Genomic DNA, 18,568 nt, shown 5'->3' with positions numbered 1-18,568 from the left:
ATGGCCATACAGAAGTGTATACCCCCACTTGCTGCCGCGGGACAACCCCTTTAATGGTTTGGTTCAATTTTTACTAAGCAAACCCTGTCATGATTACTGCCAGTCCTGTCAAAGCTAAACGTCGCTTAAATAGAACATGTCTGGTAAGGTGAAGCAGCTAGAAGGTCTCAAAAAGCTGCACATGATGCTATGTCCTAAAAAGATTCAAATACAGATGCAAAAGAAAGTAATTGAAATCTACCAGTCTGGAAAGGGTTGCAAATACATTAATAAAGGCCCATTTAGACGGGACGATTATCGGACAAACGATGTCCGACACTCATCCCCGCACATACTAGCTCCCGTATTTCTCTCCTCACGCTCCCCCACCCCTCTCCATTCACTTAACATAGCGGCCGTTCAGTACTGAACGGTTGCTATTTACACTGAACGATCATTGTTCAGCTCATTGTCCATCGTTTATGCAGCATAAACGATGGACAATGAGGTGACCAATGAGCATTCAGTGTAAATAGCAGCCGTTCAGTACTGAACAGTCGCTATGTTAAGTGAATGGAGAGGGGCGGGGAAGTCGAGGAGAGAAATCTCCTTTAGCCTCCCCACTGTGTGCTAGGGATACTAGCTCTCATGCAGCAGCACGGGAGCAAGTATGTGCGGGGACGAGTGTCAAGCATCGTCTAAATGGGCCTTAAGGATCTGGGACTTCAGCAAATCACAGTGAGAGCAATTATATGCAAATAGATAAAACTTAGTATAGTAGTGAAAGATGACTGGGAAAGGCAATGGCAAACCACCCCAAAAAAACAGTCTGCCGAGAAAATATCACCCAAAGAGTCAGTCATGACTCGGTGCTTGCACCAGGTGACTTTACCTTTATAGTGGTGAACCTTCCCAGGACTGGCCAGTCTATCCAAATTTCACCAAAAGCGCATCAACTACTCATTTAAGAAGTCACATGAGAGCCCAGACAAATGCCAAAAGAACTGCAAGGCTCACTTGCGTCAGTTATAGTTAATGTACACGGTTGCACAATAAGAAAGACATTGGGCACAACTAGCATCCATGGAGAGATGCAAGGCAAAAACCAATGCTGACCAAAAATAATACAAAGACTTGTCTTGCTTTTGCTAAAAAGACATGTTGAGGAACGTAATGAAAATGTAATAGGACTGCATACACTTGTATATATTGTATGTGGTGTCCACAGGGTTAACTTGGTTTATCCTGTAGGCTTTTTGAACTGGCTAAGAACCCTCAGTGCAGGATGGTTCACCGTTGCAGGAAAATTGCTATCATCCCTTCGAGAAATCTCATATTTGTCACCTAAAGTCTGATTGGACAAGTTTCAAAAGCAAACACAGCTGGACATTTGTCTATCAAAATTAAGCATTCCCTGTCACCTGATAGGGAGAGGAAGTGCAGGAACATGGATTGTTGAACATTTCATGTATTTTACACTTATTAGCTCACTGTCCAATCCTAAACTAGGGATTAGCTTTATGAACAAAATGAGCAGTTCTGCCACCTGAATCAGGGACTGGAACTATAAAACAAGTGTCGGACAATACAAATAGGCTCATGCTTTAAGGGGCCATCCAACGCTGAAATATGTTTAATTCTTCATCCCTGCCTCGAGGAAGCAAAGACTTTTAGAACTTGCTGTAAGTTTTAGGTCTTCTGTGTTTGTCTCCATTTTATTTGATAGCTGTTTGCTTGTATTTGTAGGTCACTTAATTTTGTTCTGTTTTTTTAAGCACTACATCTTTTTGTATTAAAGCTGAAAACTTTAATAAGCTTAATTCTTGTGGCTCTGAATCTCATAACCTTTAATAATGTTAACCCTTTGACTGTTGGAAAGCAGAGTGTGTACATGTTTTCAGGTCTTCTCGCTTTATCAGAAGTTTGTAGACTGTGTTGGGGTATGATCTACGTCCAATTTGTATCCTGAGTAGAAGATGAGTGCATTGAATGAGTGAAATAGATTAACTGCCTTGCAGTCGCATCCATATCATGTGCTGGGAGAGTATGTACATGACCATGATCCAAAGACTTTTTGGATGTTTTGTGGATTGAGAAGTCAAAGTGGAATTTTGCATGCTATGGGTCCTGTTACACCAAGCATAAAGCTAACATTGTATTGCACAATAAAAACATCAACAATCAAACATAGTGGTGGCTGCTTTGCTTCTGCAAGACTTGGATGACTTGTCACAGTTGATGGAACCATAAATTCTTCTCTCCATCAGAAAATCCTGAAGAAGAACGTCTACCTTTCAATTTGTGACCCAAAGTTTAAGCGTAGTTGAGTTATGTAGCAGAACAATGATTCAAAGTATGCAATCAAGTCCATCTCTGAATAGCTCATAAGAAACAAAATTAAGGTTTTAGAATGACCAAGTCAAAATCGTGACTTGGATCCTATTAAGATGCTGTGCTAAGACCTTATAAAGGCAGTTCATACTGGAAAACTTTCAAAGTAGCTGGGAATTAAGACAATTCTGCAGGGAAGAATGGACTAAAATTCCCCAACAGTTATGTAAAAGCCTTATTGCAAACATTTGATTGCAGTTCTTACGGCTGTGATGGGGGGAGAGAAAATAAGTAGTTACTAGGTTTAGAGAGGCAATTACTTTTTCATGTGGGTCGTATAGCTTTTAAATAAATCTTCATCTTCAATAAATGAAATGATCATTTAGAAGTTGCATTTTGTGTTGGATTTATCTTAAATTAAAATTAGTTGGATGATCTGCAACCTTTACATGTGACAAATTAGCAAAAAATGAAGAAATCTGATGAGAAGCAATACTTTTTCACAGCACCCTCCAGAGGTTTGGAAACGTCCCATGTTTTAAAAACAGCAAATCATTAGTCAAACACATCTCTGAGAGGTTCTCCATCAAGAGTAAAATCATATCTCGACCACAAAACTTAAAAGCTAATTCACTGCTTGTCGATAGTATGCAAGGCTGTCATATAGGTAGATACTTAAAAGAGTCCAAAATGTGAAATTACAGCCAGATTTCAAGAGTTCAGGCTCATGCCCACAGATTTACGCAGTGGGAGTAATGCCATTATAAACAAAAAAGTGCCTGTGAAAAATTCTGCGGTCTCCGTTAATGCTATATTAATGGAGATCTCCCAAAACGTAAATCCGCGGCAAATAGAACATGCCGCAATCTACTTCCCACTGCGGAAATCCGCAGTAGAATTCCTCATGTGAGGATTGGTAGGCAGAAAGCTATTAGGTTCAAGAGAATCTAATAGCTGTGGAATTCACAAGCGGATTTCTGAAGCAGGAAACACAATAGAAATCCGTCCGTGGGCATTCACCCTTAGGTGGAAGATTGTTTTTGTTTAGTTTTTTTTTAGTTCAATAAACACGTACATCCCAAAGCATTCATATTTTTGACCATTTCTTTCCGATTTTCTATTTTTATGGGGTGTTTCCAAACTTTTGGAGGGCACATTAATATAAATATTAGGTGCTCATAAAGCATATAAAAGTTCTTCCTCTTCAGTAAAACTCACAGTAAGTTTAGAGCTCATGTCTAGTTTCTCACAGAGCTCACAAATAGTTTAACACAGTACTGTAGGCAAGTGTATTGAGAATTCATGCACAGCCTCCATACCCGGTCTATAGTGTCCTCTAAACGTGGTACAGGCAACCTCGGGAGAGACATCTGAAAACTGTAGAGCATTGGCTGTCTACGAGCCATGACCGTCATGCAGCCCTATGGTAGAGAGTAACAGTTTAAAGCAAGAACAAAAAAACGCCTTGTTAGAAGAGGATCAAAGGAACATTAAACATAGAAAAGGCACAAAAAATAAAAAAAATATTTCAGTAATTTCTTAATCACCTCCATTCTTTTTGATCCTATTTTGCCTTATATTACAATGAAAACTAAGGCCTCATGTCCACAGACCCGCACAGTTTCCCCGTGCAGAATCCTGCAGCGGATTCCACTCGGCCCGCAGACATGAAGCCAAAAAATACAGTACACTCACCTATCCGGACGCTGTGGGGGCTGTCCTCCATGCAGGCCAGATCTTCTTTTTTCTGCCCGGTAGATGCACTCGGGATGCTGGCGGTGTGCCGAGCGCATGCGCCATGCCATCTTTCTTTTTTTTTTAACTCCTGCTTCCCCACGGTTCCGTGGCACGGACACAGTGATAGCTGCGTTTGTGCCGTGGATCCGAATGGCTTCCATTGGCTTCAATAGAAGCCGTAGAAGCCATCCGTGCGGGAAAACCTTACACAATGGAGAATGTTGTGGGTGTTTTCCTGCGCATGCGATCCTCGCGCCAGGGAAGAACTGACATCCACAGGTATTTAAATATTTGCGGGTGCCCAATGATTCCCTAAGGGCGTAGATCGCATGCACGGGAGACCCGTGCAGTTTTGGTCATTCTATTTTCCACGTGGACATTGGACCTAAGGCCACCGATTTGAAGACTTGTGATATTAAGATTACAAATGATGTGCTACCAATCACCACCAATGATAGTGAATATGATCATGCTAAAATTAAGCAGGTTTGGGTGACTGCTGACTATCATGTTACAAGATCTTGGAGGTCGCAATGTGACAACATTCACTATCATTAGTTGCGATGTAGCAGTGCGACATTAAAACAGCCAGCTCAAGGTTGATTCAGCCTTCCATTTTTCCAAATTCGGTAAAATGAGTATCCAGCTTGCTAGGAGGTAAGATGACTGTGGAAGGCAGGGGCAAACCACCCCACAGAAACAGGCTGCCAAAAAAATGTCACAATGTGACATCACCCACAGTCATCAGGGGACTTTACCTATGCATGGGTTGGTTGGGAGCAGTCGATATAAACATGTAAGGAGTTTACATTCAGTGATTGAGATGTTTTCCTAGGACACCAAGGGTGGAGGTATACCCTGTAGAATCCACTAAAGGGAAAACTTCCCCTTTTGAGTGAGTACCCATTTTCTAACCTTTTATCCTCCTACTCGAGCGCATAAGTACATTCTCTAATAAAACTCCTTGTTTTTTTAAGGTTTTATTTTTTCCCCAATTTATTTGCTCTTATTCAAATTGTTGACATTTTCAAGTATTTGAGGCCAGGTTATTATTTCAGTTCCTTGTCATAGTACAGAAATTGCTGCCGTCAGTGTGGCAGCCCGACACTGTGTGCAGGAGCTTGCTGTGCCATAATAGCCAGCACCTAAATTAATGGGCCTCTAGCACAAGGGCCGTGCCATTAGCCTGTTAATTTATGTGGCATAGGCGGAAAGAGGTTAATTAAAAATCGAATGTCAAAATAAGCACAGGGCACTCAACAAGAAAACATTATCAATGAAAAAAAGACTTTTAAACTTACTGCCCAGACTTTGGTTTTTAAACTTCTTTTGCCATGTGGCTCAAACATCCAGCCATGGTAAGAAAGCAGCATGCGCAGAACTTGACGATAGATTAGGATCCCAGAGACCCAAACTCCTGATGAGAATATAACAGCACTTGCCACAGTTCGGGACACAGGAGAAGTTACAGATCTATGATGAAACGGATGAAGACATGAAGGGCAAAAGAAAAGCGAGAACACTGAAGATGATGCATACTGTGCAAAACGTAAAGCAAATCTCACTAGCAAGTCTACAGTAATTATGTAGACAACACGGATAATTATTAAATAACCTTTTTGCAAAGTCATGTCAGACTTCAAGGTATTTGTCACCTGATGGGACAATCATAACACAAGCAGAGCAGGAAAATAGACACAAAACATAGAGGAACAGGGTGGGGCAAAAACTGTTGAGAAAACAAGAACTGATGTCTATGAAAAAGCAAAGAGCCGAGACAGCCAAAACACATGGCTAGCTAGAGATACTAAAAAGCCTCATACATGTAATGACTATTGGGTGGTATTATAATGCAGGATTTCCCAGAGCAGGATCATGGTGGTAATCATTCTCATCATTTATAATCACATAAGGTAATTATCCCCCTCTACTTTTCCTTGGTCAGACCTCATCTGGAATACTGGGCCCAGTTCTGGGCACCCCACTTTAAAAAAAGGCATAGACAAACTGAGCAAGTTCAGAGAAGAGTTACCAGGATGGAGAGTGGTCTACAAATCATGTCCTATGAGGAACGGTTAAAGGATCTGGGAATGTTTAGCTTGCAAAAAAGATGGCTGAGAGGAGACTTAAAGGGGTTGTCCCGCGCCGAAACGGGGTTTTTTTTTTTTTCAATAGCCCCCCCGTTCGGCGCGAGACAAACCCGATGCAGGGGTTAAAAAAGAAAACCGGAGAGTGCTTACCTGAATCCCCGCGCTCCGGTGACTTCTTACTTACCTGGTGAAGATGGCCGCCGGGATCTTCTCCCTCGGTGGACCGCAGGTCTTCTGTGCGGTCCATTGCCGATTCCAGCCTCCTGATTGGCTGGAATCGGCACGTGACGGGGCGGAGCTACAAGGAGCCGCTCTCCGGCACGAGCGGCCCCATTCAGAAAAGAAGAAGACAGGACTGCGCAAGCGCGTCTAATCCGGCGATTAGACGCTGAAAATTAGGCGGCACCATGGAGACGAGGACGCCAGCAACGGAACAGGTAAGTGAATAACTTCTGATAACTTCTGTATGGCTCATAATTAATGCACAATCTACATTACAAAGTGCATTAATATGGCCATACAGAAGTGTATAACCCCACTTGCTTTCGCGGGACAAGCCCTTTAATAGCTGTCTACAAATATCTGAAGGGCTGTCACAGTGCAGAGGGATCAACCCTATTCTCATTTGTACAAGGAAAGACTAGAAGCAATGGGATGAAACCAGAGGCGTAACTTGAAGCTCCCGGGCCCCAATGCCAAACCTGGAATGAGGCCCCCAACTATAATGCTTTATTCATAGTACTGGGCTCCTTATATGGAGAAGAGAGGCCTTATGGGCCCCCTAAGGCTCCTGGGCCCGGGTGCAACCGCATCCCCTGCATCCTCTATAGTTACGCCCCAGGATGAAACTGAAAGGAGGAGACACAGATTAGATATTAGAAAAAAACTTTCTGACATGAGGCCGGGCTCATACAAGTGTATCTCGCAGTGTGCGGGATGCAATGACATTTCATACTGGCTGCATGCTGCCCATTGCCATGTAGTATCTTGGTGTGTATGTGCATGTAAGATGCGCCAAGATAGAACATACTGCGATTTTTCTTGTGTGCATAATTTATGCTATTCATGTGAGCAGCAACATTGGCTGCATATGCTACTCCCATATGCTCTTGTGAGACAGCCCTCACAGTGATCAATGAGTGGAACAGGTTGCCACAGGAGTTGATGAGTTCTCCTTCAATGGAAGTGTTCAAACAAAGGCTGGACAAATATCTGTCTGGCATGATTTAGTAAATCCTGCACTGAGCAGGGGGTTGGACCTGGAGGTTCTTTCCAACTCTGCCATTCTAGGATTCTATTATTAATTCAGAAAGGAAAGCAATTAAGGAAAGCAAAGAAAGAAAAATAGAGGATTTTGTGCTGGTAATAATGTTAATTAACAGCTTAAAATAAGAGAAACCTCATTCACACAAACATATGCAATTTCAGTCCGTGAAAAATGCACCGTTTGCACTGTGTGTGTATGTGGATTTTTGGTGTGTATCTGTGGTATTACATCCACATTGCTTTAATATTCACTGCATTTTTCATGCAAGAAGTCCCAATGGATGTCATTTTTTTTCCACTCTTGCAATGTGCATAAAAAACAAAGTGAAACGCAAGTACGATCCATTGTCATTTTTTACACTCCCATAGACTTTCATGGGTGATTTTGGTCCATGATATTGACCATAATAGGACATGCTGTGAATGTTGTTTTATGCATGTAAAAACACATTTGAATACACCAATTTAATGGATCTGTATTCAGTCATTAAAAGATAGGGAATGAATACAAACAGAAAATACGGCCATGTGAATGGGCCCTTATCTGAATACATAATCCAGGAAAATGTACTGGATAAGATAAACGCAAAGTAGAGATAATGAACTAACGTTATTGTTAAACTATAAAAAACTCTTAAAGCAGATTTGTCACCACAACATACGTCCTCTTTAAGGGCAGCGTGTTATAAAAACAAGTCCTCTGTTTTACCATAAATAACTACAGAAGACATCGAGTTATTTGTTTAATAGCACCTAAGAAAGAATAGAGCGGTGTTAAAGTTATATGTCCACTATATTCATAAGCCTGGCCGTCGGCTTCCCAACACCATTTATTGACAACCGCTGTTTATATAGGCAGGTACCCAGCTGGCATCAATCATTGGGAAGGGAGGAGAACGCTTCTCATGAGTATGGCGGACTTTGGTGCAATTTGGCATAATAGGTCAGCGGACCGCTCATTATAATACGATACAAAGCATATTATAATCTTCCAGGTACAAAGACACAGTAACTAACACTTTGGGAAAGATAAAAATCTACAATAACCATGTAAAATTTAAAAATAAAGGGTCATAATTGAAAATAGATGAGTTTTATTAAAGGGGTTGTCCCGCGCCGAAACGGGTTTTTTTTTTTTTTAAACCCCCCCCCCCCCCGTTCGGTGCGAGACAACCCCGATGCAGGGGTTAAAAAAACCACCCGCACAGCGCTTACCTGAATCCCGGCGGTCCGGCGTCTTCATACTCACCTGCTGAAGATGGCCGCCGGGATCCTCTGTCTTCATGGACCGCAGGGCTTCTGTGCGGTCCATTGCCGATTCCAGCCTCCTGATTGGCTGGAATCGGCACGTGACGGGGCGGAGCTACACGGAGCTACACGGAGCCCCATTCAGAAAAGAAGAAGACCCGGACTGCGCAAGCGCGGCTAATTTGGCCATCGGAGGGCGAAAATTAGTCGGCACCATGGAGACGAGGACGCCAGCAACGGAGCAGGTAAGTATAAAACTTTTTAGAACTTCTGTATGGCTCATAATTAATGCACAATGTACATTACAAAGTGCATTATTATGGCCATGCAGAAGTGTATAGACCCACTTGCTGCCTCGGGACAACCCCTTTAATGTAAGAAGATCATTATGAAGGATTTTGTAGAACTTATACAAACTTGTACATGTCATCCTGCAGTTTCCACATTAATATACATGTTTATTGCTGTGGAGAGAGGGTATAAGTGATCCAGATCTCTTATCTCATCAGTGGCATTATACTAACTTACTGTCCAGGTAAGAGGTTGCTGATCTTAGTAATGAGTCCAAACGATATGTCTACTTTTCCATATAAAGAGCCAAGTGTCACAGCTACAACAGCAAACCACGTGGAAGGGCTAGCTGGATATACACCACTAAGTACAGAGCTCTGGAATAAAGACATTAAGGTGAGAAATGTGTCAGTTCAAACAGTATGAGAGCCGCTGCCTGATATTGTACAGACCTTTTATAACACTTCCTATGTGAATCTGTAAAATTGCATTGATATTAGAGTAACGTATGTTAACGCATAGGTATATAGTCTAACATTCCTAGTACTTTATAGTACATTCAACCATTAGCTGTTAATGTGTATTGCCTACATAATTCAGTACAGTCGAAAACTGTAGTAATACCTAGCACTGATAAAGTGCCCCACTTTAAGGGCGAGCACCCACTGGCGTTTGCGTTCTCCGCGGAAAAAAACGCAGCGTTTTCGCCGCGTTTCTCGCGTTTTTTCCGCGCGTTTTTCGCGGCGTTTTCCGTTAATTTCCATTGACATTCATGGGTGCATTAGGAAAAAAATAGGGACACATATGCAACTGACAGTTCCTATGTTAAAAACGCAAACGCAACGCAAAAAAAACGCCAGTGGACAGGAACACATGTTATCTCTATGCCTGTGCAGGAAAAACGCAAAACGCAAAACGCAGGTAAAAAAACGCCAGTGGGTGCTCGCCCTTAAAGTACTCTGAATTGTGCTGCTGGTATCATATCTATCTCTACCCTTATATTATAAGGTCACAGAGCAGTACGGTATTCTTGGTCACCTTAAGTGTGATGAGGCGTTTTCTGCAGGCGATCAGCCCGGATAAGTAGAGATGTCGCAGAACATCACGACCCAACTGTAGATCTATTCCATCAGGTGTCACAGTGAACTGGAAGGCTACAGCCTGGTGAGCTTCTGCCATCTTGACACCTTCACAGAAAGGAAATGCTGATTGTTACACAAACCAAGAATTAATCACTGACACCGGATTCATATGCTGCGTTTTAGCTATGATTTTGTATAATTAGAAGTCCAAGTTTAAAACAGACTAAGGCCTCATGTCCACGGGGAAAATCAGATCCGCTGCGGATTTGTAACGCGGATTTGGGCTGCGGATGCACTGTAATTGTCTTTTATTTTTCATGTGGGAGATCAATTAAGCTATGTGCTCTATGAGCTCCCGCACGCGTGATCCGCACTAAAATGGAGCATGTCCATTTTTCTTCATGCTCCAGAAATTTTTTAATTCACTTTTATTGACCATCCGCGGGTATTTATCTACCCGCTGGTGGTCAATGCATTTCTATGGGGTGTGGATCCGCTGCGGATTTTAATTCTTACTTTACCCGTGGACATGAGGCCTAAATGGTTCTGCTGTTATGCTATAACTATCAGGCAAACATAACACAACTCAATGTTCTTCTCAAATAAAAATTTTGAGAAATAGGGATCTGAAAATCTCCTAATAACGTTTGTGCGCCCGTTCAGACGGCACGGGCTGCGATGCATACATGCCGAGCCCGCAATTCTGTTGGCCCCTCTCCCCTCCTTCCCCCTCGCCGGCTCACTTCCTCTCTCCTCCCGTCCGGCTGTTTGCAATGGGAGGGGCGGGGGTGGAGCTAAGCTCTCACCCCGTCACCGCAGTCAGCAATGGGAGGGGGTGGAGCTAAGCTCCGCCCCCACCCTCTACTATTGCAAACAGCCAGAGGGGAGGGGAGAGGAGGAGAGAAGTAGGAGGGAGTTTAGCAGTCACGTTGCTAAACTCCCTTCCACTTCCCTTCTCCGGCCGCTGTCATTGGCTCCCATAGGAGCCCATGCAGCAGCTGACGTATTCCGGCTCAAAATATAGTTCCAGGACTATCGCTGTAGGGTAGCGTGAAAGCGCTCGGCGCTATATTGTCTCGGCCAGGTGCTTTCACAGCACGGGAATACAGCCATGTGATCTGATGCATTGGAATCCCATGCATCAGATCGCAGCGTATATCAGTCAGCCGTGAAAACAGCGGTCGACATACACTTGTGTGAAAAAGGCCTAAAACTGTATCCAGATATTTAATTTTAGAATGATTGTAATTTATGGACATCAAGGTGTAATCTCGTCAAAATAGCTTTTTAGTTTGTAGCTGGCCTGGAGATCAGTTGCTTGACCAGAGTCTAAGGTTACCAATACACATTATTTCTTACGACCCTCTCCCCTACACACTTGGTCGAGCATGTATGTATCTTGTATGAAGTATGCAAAGAAAGCCCCTGCCAGACACACCTGACTGTGAATTATCACCCAAGAACAAAAGGATCAGGTAGTTGAAATCCAATTGCTTGGTCCTTAGTTCTCCTCACAGATTTGACCCACCCTTGGTTCAGAAGCCATGTTCACCTAGAGTAGTCATATTGTAGTAGTACATACATGGGCCAGGTACACCCGAGACAAGAGACATGGTTTATTAGTAGCTCTCCAAATTGGCTTAGAGTAGGGTGCAGAGCATGGATCTCCCTTCTATGACACAACCCAGAGGTTGATGATGCAGACAGACAATTTTGATGTTAACTATTGTCTGTATCCAAAAGATCAGGCTAGACATTAGAAGTTGGAATTATATAGATTATATAGTACTCATAATCCTCCATATTATATACACTAGAAGACAAATCAATGTACCCTGATAAACTCCACTGTAGATATTTTAGAGAGGCCTCTTGGTGAGTTCATATATTCTGCAGACTACAACCACATACCATTTCAGCAACAACGCAGCTAGTAAATTATCTTCAAATGGAACCCTTGGATAAAGTCCAAGTATGTGAAAGGTTAGAGAGAAACAAGACATCAGATTGTGAACAGACTAGGTCAAATAAGACAAAGTTAAGTAAGACAGCAGGATGTATAGTACATTTAAGAAAGGACTGTATGATCAAAATATAGAATGGTCTGCACTTTAGTCCAATGGCGAACTTAAGAGTTTTTCGTAATAGTGCAAAAGACACAAGGACTGGGTGTTTGTTGTTATGGTAGCAATGATTAGAATAGCGCACACAAAGATTTTCTTTATAATGGTTCCTCTAAAATTATTCTATTATAGTACCTTTAAAAAGGGATTAGGTTGAATGACATTTCTATGCCAGTATTCTGATATCAGGCAAATAAAAACACTATGAAAAGTTATCCAGTACACTAATGCGTTTTCAGACAGGTGGATCATAAAACAACCTCCTGGATTGTAAAGTGACTGTAGGGGGGTCTGGCTGCTGGAAGATGTCATTATGTAGTTACACACCATGTGTGACCATGTAATACAGTTCTCAACAATAAGAGTTAATATTTGCAATGAATCTCCACTCTATCTAGTAGAAGAATAGGCTGAGTGGAATACAACCTTCGCGATGTCCTTATGTTCTAACAAGGTCATGTGGACAGATGGTATACTGAGCTCACAACCCCTTTAAGGCAGCCATTACATTAAAGGCAGCCGACACTCGTCCCCGTATGTACCCGCTCCCGTGCTGTTGCACAGGAACGGGTATCGTTGGCTCGCTGCGGGGGCAACCGGAGGAGATTTCACTTCTCGCTCTCCCCCACCCCTCTCCATTCATTTAACATAGTGCCCATTCAGTACTATACGGTTGTTATTTACACTATACGATTATCGTTCAGGATTTTATGCAGCCTAAATGATGAGTGATGACTGAATATACTAAATAGTAGCCATTCAGTACTGAATGGCCGCTGTGTTAAGTGAATGGAGAGGGGTGGGGGAGGGCGAGGAGTGAAATCTCCTCCAGCCGCCCCACCTCCCTGCTGGCCGCTCTGTCAAGACAGCCAACAATACTCGAGGCAGCACAGGAGCGAGGACACTCAGGGACATCCTTTGCCTGGCATTTGTCCCGTGTAAATGGGGCTTTAGATAACAGTCATCAAACTTTTGTTTGGTAGACAACTATTCCCCCTGATCTCCCATAGACATGCACACTCAGCATGTGTTCTCAATAGGGAGAAATTAATGAGATGCTGACAGATACCTCTGGTGGCAGTTTATCTCCATGGAGAACAAAAAGATTGGCCATGAAATCCAACATGCCTAACACTCCTCCCACATCTACTTTTCGGGGACAGTTAGGACACCCCATACAGAATAGATGGCTGGTTGATGCAGCTGGCATTTTTCTGATGTGTATGGTAACCTTAAGATGTGTCAGCACAGTTCAAATGGACCAAGTTGGCCATGGTGGTGGCATCTTACTTCCCACTCAATTCTGAAAAAGTGATTAAAAGGAAATGTGGATACCGTAATATTTATTATTACTTTTTAATCCCCCTATCATGCAGCCCACCGAATAAGGGGCTTATAATGACTCACCTCTATAAAAAGTGCTGCTAATGTTTACTCCCATTCATATGTCTGTATGTAAATATGTTTGGAGGGGTGCAAAACTGGAGTTATACATGATAAAGCAGTGGGGGCAGATATTTTTCTGATCTTCCTGTCATTAATTTTATTTAAGAATTCTAGTAAGAACGACTTTAACATGAAAAGGTTGATAAGCGGAAACAATAGATGAGACCCTGATGTACCATGCATGACTTGACTTTACATATAGTGTCACTTTAACAGAATAATTACATAAAGCAATATAAAATACGTGCCACTACTATGTTTGTGGCAAAGGCCCAGGTACGTCATTATGGCTCAGTTACAGTGCTCAATTGTTTTAAGGAATGACATTTTTTTCCTTACAACTATACCGTAGAAAAAAAGTTTCCATATCAATTATTACAGCAAAACAGATGATCATTAATATTATGGCAAATCTTAGTTTGCAGAAGACATACGAGCAACGTTTCAGTCCATCTCAGGAGCCTGCCCTCCTGTTTAAAGAGGTTGTACCAAGATTGCAGGTACTGATCGGTGGGGTTTCACTATTGAGACCCCCGATGATCTCAAGATCAGGGGTCCTATGTCCCTTTTCCTCCTCACTGTGAGATTTATGCACTCACCACAGTGAGGAGGAGACTGAATAGAGCACTGGTCGCGCAAGCGTATCGATGCTCCTTTCACTTTCAATGGGGTAGTGGAGATATCCAAGTGGCACCTGCTCAGCTATTTCTGTCAGCCCTATTAAAACGAATGGAGCGCTGACTGCGCATGCTGAGCCAGCACTCCCTTGATGCCGACGTCACTGGGGTCAGGAGGAGAGAAACCCGCAGTGACAAGCAGAAGGCTCATTCAGCAGGGGTCTCAGCAGTAGGAACCCCACGATCAGCAAGTTACCCACTATCCTATAGATAGGGGATAAATTGCAATCTTGGTATAAATCAGTCATGGCGAACCACTTAAGAGACCGAGTGCCCAAACTGCAACCCAAAACCCACTTATTTAACGCAAAGTGGCAACCCATAAGGGCGGGGCTTATCACAACGTATCCACAGCTCCTCAGAAGGCTTCCCGTTGTCAGCGCTTCCCGGCTTCTTGTTACCAGCGGACTATAGTGGCCTCACCTGACCAGCGGTGCTGCAATTGACCAGGCCGCAGGGAACTAGAAGCCGGGGAGGGTTGACAGCAGGAAGCCTTCAGAGGAGATGAGGGGGAGTGCCGGATAGTATGATATCAGATGCTGATACGTGGCTGATTTGCAATCAAAATCCGTACCAATGGTGTGGATTTTGACTGTTTTTTGGAATGTGGAAATCCTGTGTAATTTGCCACAGAGACTTCCATTGAGGATATTCCACAGCATTTCCATCACGTGTAAACATACCGTAGGTCAGCTTGAGGTATGCTGCCATGTGTAGAGTAGCCTCAGTAGTAATAGTGTCCTCCACCCTTCTCTCCTACTCCTACGGAACCAAGGAGGAGAGGTCGAGGAGAAGGATCCTGGGTGCACACACTGATGTCATTGTGTGCACCCGGGATCAGCGCTGATAACAATGCCAGAGCGATTATTGGCCAGGGAGCTCCGACACTCAGGATGGTAATCAATATTGTAATAAGCAGTCATCAGCGCGCGTGCCAACAGAGAGGGCTTTGCGCATACCGCCTCTGGCACGCGTGATATAGGTTCGCCACCACGGGTAAAACCCCTTTAACTCCTGCATTGTGAATACCTTGCTTGCCAGTGCCATGTATGTCATGTTGCCACCATCATGGTCCTACATAGGCTACATTCACATGGGTGAGCGTGATATTGGGCCGAGAAACCTCCCCCCCCCAATATTGCACTTTCAAACGTGCAATTTTCGCCACGTGTTCATACATTTTTGGTTTAAATTCGCATTGCCGTGCATAAAAAGATAGCAACTACTTCCCATTGTCTTCAATAGGAAAAATTACATCGCCTGACATGCGAATGCCATCCGATTTCTTTTAAGTCCCATTGAAAACAATGGGCAATGCACTCCAAGGGAAGGCCCAAAGATAAAACGTTCAGTGATTTTACTTCTTCGCCATTTCAAAACTTGCTACTGTGAATACATCCATTCAAAATAATGGATTTCATATTTGTGTGTTTTGCGCATTTTGCAATAATCTCTTTCATGTGAATAGGCTCTTAAGGCTGGTTTTAGACAAGTGTATTCTAACACGTCCGTAATGCAGATGTGTTACAGATGACACTATAACTGTATGCCATCAGTATTTACCTCCTAATATTTTATTTTCTACTGCTTAATATCCATCTGTATTTGGCCAATAATAGAAATATAGAGTCAAAACCCCAAATAATAGATCATGCTGCGTTTTTAAAAACAGCCGTGAAAAACACAGCCATGTGAATGGATACATAGATTTACAATAGCTCTGTATTACGGTTTGCAAAACACGGCCCAAATACGGAGCTAAAAGCGTCCATCTGAAAGCGGCCTAACAGATCGATTCAGGGAAAGGGGAGGCGGTGACAGTCTGGTTTCGTTATTACCACCACAGTAACAGTTATTGTTACGAGGTGGTATCTGGATAACACATTGTTAATATGTCTGTAACTTTCAGAGGGTTTAAATGTAATATATTAAACCCCATTTACACTTAAAGATAATCACTCAAAACTCACTCAAACGATAGTTTGAGTTATAGTTTTGGGCGATCATCTTTGCATACTTTATAGTAGCTAATTAGCTACTGTAGACTATGCAGCCAGAGCAGGAGACAGCTGGGGCCGCTAATAGAATACAGCTGTTTTGCATAAGCAAACAAATGTGTTCTTCTCAGTGCTGACTGCTAGTGTCCCAGCTGTGAATGCACAGCAGGACACAGGTACAGAGAATGTTATCAGTGCAGCCGGCTGATAACAGCCGGCTCCGCTGATCGCTCAATTCTAGCAAGCTAGAATTCAGCGATAAACGACTCGTGCACAAAGCTGCGCGATGTCAGTGCATTTAGACAGAACGAGAATCACTCAAAAGACGGCTTTGAGTGATTCTTGTAGTGTCTAAATGGGCCTTTACAAATATGAGTCTGTATATAGAAGGGAAATCCGGCCTGTAGCTCAAATCTTTAGGAGGTCCAGTATGTGGCCTGTATTCATTTTGTGGTCCACTGAAGGGGTTCATGTGTATTATCAGTGATCCTATTGCTGTTGGCTGGAGGTGTGTCATATATAAACATGTTGGGAATTAAAGGGGTTTTCCAGTGAAATACTATGGATGACCTATCAGGATAGGTCATCAATAGTTGATTGGTCGGGGTCCGTTGCTCGGGACCCCAACCTATCAGCTGAGTGGGCCCATGCTGTCAGCACTGCAAATACGCAGAGGTCAAAGCGGAAGCCTCCACGCCGACCTCTGTGTAGAAGCCTGCGGTTGTAACTACAGGCACGGCTCTGATTGATTTCAATGAGACCCCAGCCTGCAGTTACAATGGCTGGACACTACATGGGAGGTCAGAATGGAAAACTCAGCGCTGACCTCCGTAAAGTGGCCAGGGCTTGTAATTGCAGGCACGGCTTCCATTGATTTCAATGAGAGCTGTGCCTGCAGTTACAAACACTGGCCACTACACAGAGGTAAGCGTGTAAGCTTCCGCTCTGACCTCTGTGTTCTTACAGTGCTGACAGCATGCACCGGCTTAATTGATCGTTCGAGATCCCAAGCGACGGACCCTAGACGAACAACTATTGATGACCTATCTGGGTGATAGGTCATTAATAGTATTTCACTGGAAAACCCCTTTCAGAAACAGTTTTGTGTTCCTCTCTTCTGAATGAAAGCTGTGATGTAGTGCCAGATCTGTCACACAACAGACCAACGGTGCCTGACCGACTCCAATAAAATAATGTGCTGTCTGTCGTTTTGATAGGAAGAACAACGCTGTCTTTTGCACTATTCTTCCTGACAAATCTGAGGGAACTACCGATAGCGGCCCCAAACACTTCTCTATGGGTACTTGGTTGGAACTTTTTGGCAATAAGAGATACTTTGGTTTCAAAAGGTTCAGAAACACTGCCCTACACTGTAAAGATCATTACAACTTAAGGCCTTTGTACGTGGAACGATTATTCAAAAAAATCAAGCAAACATGAATGACAATAGTTCAACGCGAACGCAGTCAACAATGGAATGAAGAACAATAAAGCGTTCGCTTTTCGTTCAGTTTGTGCCAGCATAAAAATCATCGTTGCCTCGTTTACTAATCGTTCAGTTTAAATACCGATCGTTCAGTCATACGCAGTCACTTCTACAGTGAATGTTAATGACTGAATGATTTCTCTTTTGAATGAGCCAACAATGTATCTGCCAGTGTAAACAGGCTGCCCGAGAGAACTCTGACATCGGTCGCCTTCAAACGATATATCGTTTGGTGTAAACGAACCCTTAGCAAGCTAAACAGCGGCAGACACCGGGGAGCGTTCTATCCAGTACGCAAACAACAAGAGAAAGTTTCAAACAGGCATACAAAGTCCATTAACAGTTAGGTCACCACTTTTTCCCACGAAGATAACATAAACCAACATTCTGATAACTGTCAAAAGTACAAAATGTGTATAAAACAAAACAGTTTAATATATTATATGGATAGCATGTAACAGTGCAAAGAGAAGTAACTAAATAGTCACAATCCAAACACTATACCATAGAGAAAAGTTACAGTAGGAACCCACCTGTTAATCACACTTTTTCAGGGCTCTGCAAACTGGTATACAAGCATACAGAAACATAGGCACACAGCTGCTGCCTTCCGTCCTCTGTGTCCTTCAGCCCAAGTGTATGTGTATGAGTGTAACTCCCTGCCAAAAACCAGCAGTGTAACTTGAGATCCAACTCTCTCAGAATGGAGTTGTTGCATTTATACAGACGTAAGGAACGCCTGGGAAGTTACGACAACACATGCAGTGGTGGAATAGACCGGTTAGACAAACCTTTTGGGCAGCTCGTCTTGTAAA

At 43.1% G+C, this 18,568-nt stretch overlaps 1 protein-coding gene across 1 annotated transcript in view; it reads right to left on the bottom strand.

Annotated features, from left to right (window-relative positions):
• CPT1B (carnitine palmitoyltransferase 1B) overlaps positions 1-18,445 on the bottom strand; it is a 51,785-nt gene extending 33,340 nt beyond the window's left edge. The window contains exons 1-5 of the mRNA XM_066592232.1: positions 18,287-18,445; positions 9,981-10,129; positions 9,180-9,319; positions 5,349-5,520; positions 3,630-3,731 (exon numbers count right to left, since the gene is read on the bottom strand). Of these exons, the coding sequence (XP_066448329.1) occupies positions 3,630-3,731; positions 5,349-5,520; positions 9,180-9,319; positions 9,981-10,121 (555 nt within the window). The 5' untranslated portion in view covers positions 10,122-10,129; positions 18,287-18,445. The remainder of the gene's footprint in view (positions 1-3,629; positions 3,732-5,348; positions 5,521-9,179; positions 9,320-9,980; positions 10,130-18,286) is intronic.
• Between the last annotated feature and the right edge of the window lie 123 nt (positions 18,446-18,568).

This window comes from Eleutherodactylus coqui, chromosome 2 (assembly GCF_035609145.1).
Source record: "Eleutherodactylus coqui strain aEleCoq1 chromosome 2, aEleCoq1.hap1, whole genome shotgun sequence".
NCBI lineage: Eukaryota > Metazoa > Chordata > Amphibia > Anura > Eleutherodactylidae > Eleutherodactylus > Eleutherodactylus coqui.
The sequence above is the reverse complement of the archived record's forward strand: the minus strand, read 5'-3'. Positions and strand labels throughout refer to the sequence as shown.